Here is a 7,749-nt window from a genome sequence, read left to right on the forward strand (position 1 = left end):
TACTGAGAAAAGGGAGGAAAACCAAAACGGGGGAAACTATGTGATTATTTTTCTTGTGAATCTTTAGCCTTAGTAACTGACTTACAATGCAATTCTATGTCCAGCTAGTCCAAAGCAAGACCCAGTGTATTTAATATGGTTACAACCAGTAAAATGACAGTTCAGATAGATGTGATGGCCAGGAGAGTTTACTATCAACTTCAGCTGAAATGCCAGCTGCACCCCTACCTAGAGCTGGAGGACCTAAAGATGGTAATGCATGCACTGGTAACCTCAAGGCTGGATTTCTGCAATGTGCTATACATTGGGCTACCTCTGTACCAAGTTCAGAAACTTCAGCTAGTTCAAAACACAACAGCCAGATTAATTACGGGGACATCCAGAAGTGATCACATTACATCAGTATTAAAATCACTCCACTGGGCAAGGTACAAAGTGTTAGTTATTACAATGTAATGTTGAAGGCTTTCATGGCCGGCATCCATAGTTTTTTGTGGGTTTTTCAGGCTATGTGGCCATGTTCCAGAAAAGTTTCTTCGTGACGTTTCGCCAGCATCTGTGGCTGGCATCTTCAGAGTATGTTTGCCTGGAAAGGACTTGGGTATATATAATATGTGACCTGGAAAGGCAGGAGTGAATTTGCATGTATATTGTTTTTGTTGCTAATGACAGGCTTCAGGGTGGAAGGTCTGCAAACGAGGTGCAATATGCATGCAAATTCACTCCTGCCTTTCCAGGTCACACATTATATATATATATATCCAAGTCCTTTCCAGGCAAACATTCTCTTCAGCCACAGATACTGGTGAAACGTCAGGAAGAAACCTTTCTGGAACATGGCCACATAGACCGAAAAACCCACAAAAAAACTATGTTAGTTATTACCTTTAAAGCCTTATGATTTTGTTCCAGGTTATCTACAGGATTGCCTTCTCCCATATAGTCTGCCTCATACACTTAGGTCCTCTGATGGACTCTAGTCAGCCAGAGGACCTTTTCTTCAGCCACCTCTACACTGTGGAATGACCTGCTGAAAGAGATTTGACAGATGAATAATACACTTTCTGAATTAAAAAGCACATTAAAGATCAGTCTCTTCCAGCAGCCTTACCCAGATGATTTTTAAATTATGAATGTTAATTAATTTTAAATGTGGATTGTTTTAATACTGTCAGCCCTCCATACAAATGGATTTTTTATCCATGGATTCAAGCACCCATGACTTGAAAATATTTATAAAATATGTAAATTCCAAAAAGCAAACCTTGATTTTGCCATTTTATATAAAGGGAGCCATTTTGCAATGCTATTGTATTTAGTGGGATCTGAGCATCCACGGATTTTGTATCCATGGGGGTCCTGGAATCAAACTCCAGTGGATACCAAGTGCCTAACGTGTGTATAAATTTGGGGGATGTTCCCATTAGGTGAAACCCCGCGTTCTGAATCGAATCCAAGGAGTGGTGTTCCTATTAGGATCCGATTTAAACCTAGAACGGTTCTAGAGCAACCCTCAATCGTCCCCACTACAAATCGAATCGTAGAGCGGTTTAAAATTTTGAATCGATTTTTCGTCATTTAACGCGCGTTAAAAAAGACGAAGGGTCTGACCTTCGTTTTTCCCTTGATTCGAGTTAGGAACCGGAGCATTTAAATAGGAACGACAACCTTTGAAATCGGGTTAGATGGATGGGAGGAGCCGAGTGCGATGGGGCTGGCCTTGGGGGAGCTGCCCTTTCTGTCCCCATCCGTCATGGCTGTGGCCATTTTTGCTTCCCTCACCCCTTTGTCCGCTGTGGTCTTTCAATAAGAGATAAGGATTATTTTTATTTTTTATTTTAATGGTTTACAGGCGCTTAATCTCTTCAGCGCTTTAAGCACCTGAAGTCCCGGCTGCTCAAGCGCCTGCATCTGCCGGTGGATTGCAACCTCCCCTCTGTGTGGGGAGAGCCCATTTCTAACGGAGGAGAGGCAGGAAGGGAAGGCTCCTCTCGAAGAGGCATTCCCTGCCCGCTTGGGCTCTGATCTCGCCCAGACAGGGAAGGGAAGGCTCCTCGCGAGGAGGCATCTGATCTCGCCCAGGCAAGGAAGGGCTCTGATCAATTGGGGAGGGGGGGGGGAATAGAGCCTTTCTCCCTCCATTTCTCAAATGGAATCTGCCTTCTCCTCCAACCCTGGAAAGAGAATCTTTGGGAAGAGTCCTCCCTCCCTGCTTTTCCAGCAGCCTCCTTCATTGATCTCTGTGCTCTCTGAAGGGATTCTCCCTGGCTGTCTTGGGAGACATGAAGAGGGGATGCTGTCATGGAAAACCTATCCCATAGTTCCTCTGGAAAGAGCTTGGGTTTCCTAAATTCGCTTTGCCAGAAGCCTCCCCCATTGATCTCTGTGCTCTCTGAAGGGATTCTCCCTGGCTGTCTTGGGAGACATGAAGAGGGGATGCTGTCATGGAAAACCTATCCCATAGTTCCTCTGGAAAGAGCTTGGGTTTCCTAAATTCGCTTTGCCAGAAGCCTCCTCCATTGATCTCTGGGCTCTCTGAAGGGATTCTCCCTGGCTGTCTTGGGAGAAAGGATGCTGCCCTCCAAAACCTATCCCATAGTTCCTCTGGAAAGAGCTTCGCTCTTTGCCAGCAGCCTCCTTCATTGATCTCTGTGCTCTCTGAAGGGATTCTCCCTGGCTGTCTTGGGAGACATGAAGAGGGGATGCTGTCATGGAAAACCTATCCCATAGTTCCTCTGGAAAGAGCTTGGGTTTCCTAAATTCGCTTTGCCAGAAGCCTCCCCCATTGATCTCTGTGCTCTCTGAAGGGATTCTCCCTGGCTGTCTTGGGAGACATGAAGAGGGGATGCTGTCATGGAAAACCTATCCCATAGTTCCTCTGGAAAGAGCTTGGGTTTCCTAAATTCGCTTTGCCAGAAGCCTCCCCCATTGATCTCTGGGCTCTCTGAAGGGATTCTCCCTGGCTGTCTTGGGAGACATGAAGAGGGGATGCTGTCATGGAAAACCTATCCCATAGTTCCTCTGGAAAGAGCTTGGGTTTCCTAAATTCGCTTTTCCAGCAGCTTCCCCCATTGATCTCTGGGCTCTCTGAAGGGATTCTCCCTGGCTGTCTTGGGAGACATGAAGAGGGGATGCTGTCAGGCAAAACCTATCCCATAGTTCCTCTGGAAAGAGCTTGGGTTTCCTAAATTCGCTTTCCTAAATTCGCTAAATTCACAAACAGTCAATGAAATGGAAACGATGCCAAAAGATAAATCGCTTCCAAATATTCCGGATTAACGTTACGTCATTCTGACGTACTATTGATTGACAGCTCCAAATAAGGTATGGAGGAGAAGAATCGCTTTATTTAAACACCGATTTCATGCCAAGTAGGAACGCTTGCAGGTAAAAACTTCGATTTAAATAACCAGATGGGAACGATGAACAAAGCGATTCGGAACGCGGGATAAGACCAGGGTTATTTCGAATCGGTTTTATTAAAAACGTTATATTTTAAATCGTTTCAAATCTTAAGTGGGAACATCCCCTTGGTCCCTTTAAATTGTATGTATGTCCTTTTAAATTGATGTGCATTTTAACTGATGTGGTGTGTTTGTTAATTGTTGTTCTTCACCTCGATCCATGGGGAGAGATGCTTAAAACTTATTATTATTACTATTACTGTTACTATTATTATTATTATTAAAACATGGACAAGCTTGAAGCAACCTTCAGATCTACTTGGGAGTCATAACTCAGCACAGTGAGACTTGCTCCCATATGATTCCTAGGCCTGGCCCATGCCATTTTGCTTCCCAAGATAGGACAAAAATTGGCCTGTTCCCCCAGGCAAGAAACATAATGCTGTTATTGTATGTCTTCACGTCAAGATTGATTTATGTCGACTATAAGGCTATGGGGTTTTACTCAGCAAGATTTGTTCAGAGCAGGTTTACCATCACCCTTTTCCTGAGATTTGTCCAAGGCCACCCAGTGGTTTTCCATGGTTCAGTGGGAATTTGAGGGTGACCAGATGTCATAACCACAAAGGAAGACAAGGCACTGTGAAATGTACGACATTAAATAAAAATGGAGGACATTATAAAATAAAAGCATTCATATAAATATAAATTCATGCTTTATTTATTTATTTATTTATTTAGGTATTTATATCCCGCCCTTCAGCCCTAATGGCTCTCATGAACATGCGTGTTCATCATGCTCACAATATACCGGTAGGACATTTTGAAATTCCTCCTGGACCAAAGGTTGAAATGTACTGCATGTCCTGGAAAAGGAGGACACCTGGTCACCCTGCTCTCTCTGCCCTTGTCCTAAACTCTAACCACTACCCCACACTCAAGGGATATTTATTTGTGCACTCACTCAAGGCAGAAAATTCCCCCAGCACCTCTCCTACCCCTGGTAGTAAAAATATAACAGAATAACAACCAACAATTTGCAGTCTTTCGTACGATCCAAAAATCTGCTCCCTGAGGCAACTGAGTTACCCTAATGCAGGGGTAGGCAACCTATGGCCCGCGGGCCGGATCCGGCCCGCCGAGGCCTTCCCACCGGCCCCTGCGCAGTCCTGCCGCCAATTGCCACCAATTGCCCCCGTTTTTCCGCCGCTCCGGGCAAAGGTCACGCGAGACTTCGTTATCATTTTGAAAAACAAAATGGCGGCGCCCATCTAGGAGGCCCGGTTCAGCCCCTGGAGCAGGCTCCACCTCGCCCTCCACCCTCCTCCTCCTCCTCCCTAAGAGCAGGGAAAGGAGGAGAGGCAGAAGGAGTGCAGAGCGAGGGAGAAAGGGAGCCACAGCCACAGCGAGAGGTTGGTTCATTGGGGGAGGGGGTTAGAAAGGGAACCACAGCCACAGCGAGAGGTTGGTTCATTGGGGGAGGGGGTTAGCTGAAGCTACACCAACTACTTTTGTTTTTCTGGGTTGAGACAGTGCATGCTTGCTGCCTTTAATTTTGAATTGCATTTTAGTAATTTGCATGCCTGTAACTTTAATATTATTATGATTATTATTATTATTTACTTGCCCTTGGTGTTCTTTCTGCAAAATTCCCTCTCAATGAGAAAGAGGAGGAGGAGGAGTGTGACTTTCCAAAGTGCATTTCTGTGTATTTTTGGTGCATTTATTGCTGAAAGGTCTGCTGTAACAATGATAGTAGTGGTGATGATGATGATGATGATGATGCTTCGGTGGAAGCTCCGCCCCTGGAGGGTGGAAGCTCCACCCCTGGCATGTGGCTCCGCCCCTGGAGGTTGGAAGCTCCGCCCCTGGCATGCGGCTCCGTCCCTGGAGGGTGGAAGCTCCACCCCCGGCTTCGGCCCCCCAGTTGTCTGAGGGACAGCAACCTGGCCCCCCGGCTCAAAAAGGTTGCCTACCCCTGCCCTAATGGTAGGTAACTGTCATGTTCAGCACTAGCAGCAAGACAGTAAAACACATTAGTTCACCACATGCATAAGCAGAAGTTCCTATTCCATGTTATTTTATTGTTTCCAGTGTCCACAAGGTATGCCAGCATTTTTCATCAACACCCACGGCCATCTGCTCCCACTTTGGCTGGATAATTTTAAAGAGGAGCCATTTCTCTGATCCAACACAGTAACCTTTATATTCTAAAAGCCTGCTTTGCACACAAAGTGTCCTCTCAATGGATTTATTTTATTTATTTGTTGGATTTATATCCCACCTTTATCCCAAAATGGGATTCAAGGCAGCTAAGAATTATGAATTAATTATGAATTATCAGCTCAACATGGGGCTGCCTGTACTTCCATATGCCAAGTGTTTCTATTGGAAAGGCCCATACTGGTGGTGACCTAGATGCTACAGAATCTCTGCCTGAGATCTGTGATGGCCTCCCAGCCTATGGGTAAGAGAACAGAAACTGATGGAAACCAACCACTCCTTTTCCCCAGCTTATTACACTGCAGAATTAATGCAGTTTGCCACTGCTTTAACTGTCTCGGCTCCATCCTGAGGAATCCTGGGATTTGTGGTCTCTTGTGGCTACAGAGAGCTCTGATGCAGAAGGTGAAATACTTCCCAAAACTCAGAATGACCAGATGTTATAATGGCAAAGGAGGACAAGTCACCCCAAAATTAAGACATTACTAATAAAAGTTAAAAGCACTCAGATATACAAATCCATGCTTCTTAGTCATGCTTAAAGTGGAGGACGTTTTGGAATTCCTCCTGGACAGAAGGAAATGTTAGACATGTCCAGGAAAAGGAGGATGTCTAGTTACCCTAAATCAACCTCTCCTTTTCCTAAGGCTGCCACACTGCAAAATTAATGCATGTTGACACCTCTTTAACTGCCATGACTCCATCTGGTTTGTTGTGGCACCAGTGCTCTCTGCCAGCGGTGGCTAAATATCTCACTACAAGTCCCAGAATTCCATAGCATAGAGCCATGACAGTTAAAGCGATCTCAACCTGCATTCATTCTGCAGTGCAGATGCAGCCTACAGAAGATGTTGCCCCACTATTCCATTCCTTGGCCTAGTGGCTTGAGTGCTCCATTATGACCAGGGTTCAATTCCCAGCTTGGCCATGGAAACCCTCTGAGTGACCTTGGGCAAATCGCACACTCTCAACCGAGGATGGCAAAGGCAATCCTCTGAACAAATCCTGCCAAGAAAACCCCATGACAGCTTTCCCTTAGGTATGCCATAACTCAGAAATGCCTTGAAGGCACACAACCACCTAGTCCTCTAGACGTTTAACCCCAAATATTGACCTCTCCTCTCCTCTAAGCGCCCCCTTCTATCCAGAGCCCCAAAGAACCAGGGTGGCTAGACGTCCTAGCTGCAAAAGAGGACAAGCCACCACAAAATGGAGGACATTAAAATAATTAACAGCTAGAACACTCATATAAATATAAATCCATGCTTCTTAAGGCATGTTCATTAGGGGGGATTCCTCCTGGGCAGAAGGCTGGAATGGAGGACATGTCCTGGAAAAGGGAGGACATCTGCCCGCCGTGGAGGACATTCAAGAAAAATTGGAGGGCGTTAGTAGATAAAAGCTAGAACCACTCACATTAATATAAATCCATGCTTCTTAGTCATGCTCCAAAGGGAGGGCATTTTGGGACTCCTCTTGGAGAGGAGGCTAAAATGGAGGACAGGTCCTCCTGGGGGGAGGAGGACCTCTGGTCACTCTGGAGGACACTGAAGACCATGGCCAAATGAAAAATAATAATAATTCCATCCTGCTCCCAGGGGAGGGCGTTTTGGCATCCCTCCTGGAGAGAAGGCTGAAATGGAGGCGCCAGCCTGGACCCAAGGGGGGCTTCCTTTCCATACCTTCTTCACAAGTGAAGCAAACCCAGACGCAGCCCTCCTTCTGGGGCTGGAGCTGGCACTCTCCTCCCCCGGACCTCTTGGGGCTCTGGAAGTAGCAGAGGAGCTTGTTCCGGAGGGCTTTGGGGAGACCGGGGCCCCCCCAGTCCCCTTCCACCAGCAGCGGGAAGAGAGGAGGAGGAGGAGGCCCTGCCTGCCCCTGCGCCATGATGGGGCTCAACGCTGAGGGAGCTCGCCTTTGGAGCTGAACAGCTGGAGCTGCCCTGGTGGAGCCCTTTCGCTTTCGTTTACCTCCAGAAGGAAAGCCCCGGAGTTTCTTTTTCTGGGGCTCCTCCTGCGGGAAGAGGAAGGCCTTGCTTAAAAATAAACTATGAGGGTGCATCTCACTTGGACACCACTGCCAATGCCTTCGCCTATGCAATCCAGGAAGTTGTGTTTTCATT

General features: G+C 46.5%; 1 protein-coding gene across 1 annotated transcript in view; it reads right to left on the bottom strand.

The window, feature by feature from the left end:
* The window catches only part of PARP14 (poly(ADP-ribose) polymerase family member 14), a 40,630-nt gene extending 33,105 nt beyond the window's left edge, over nucleotides 1-7,525 (bottom strand). Inside the window, exon 1 of the mRNA XM_089520198.1 lies at nucleotides 7,310-7,525. Coding sequence (XP_089376324.1) covers nucleotides 7,310-7,514 — 205 coding nt within the window. The 5' untranslated portion in view covers nucleotides 7,515-7,525. The remainder of the gene's footprint in view (nucleotides 1-7,309) is intronic.
* Between the last annotated feature and the right edge of the window lie 224 nt (nucleotides 7,526-7,749).

This window comes from Sceloporus occidentalis, unplaced genomic scaffold (genome assembly GCF_023333645.1).
Source record: "Sceloporus occidentalis isolate IW3139 unplaced genomic scaffold, rSceOcc1.0.p SCAF_4, whole genome shotgun sequence".
Lineage (NCBI taxonomy): Eukaryota > Metazoa > Chordata > Lepidosauria > Squamata > Phrynosomatidae > Sceloporus > Sceloporus occidentalis.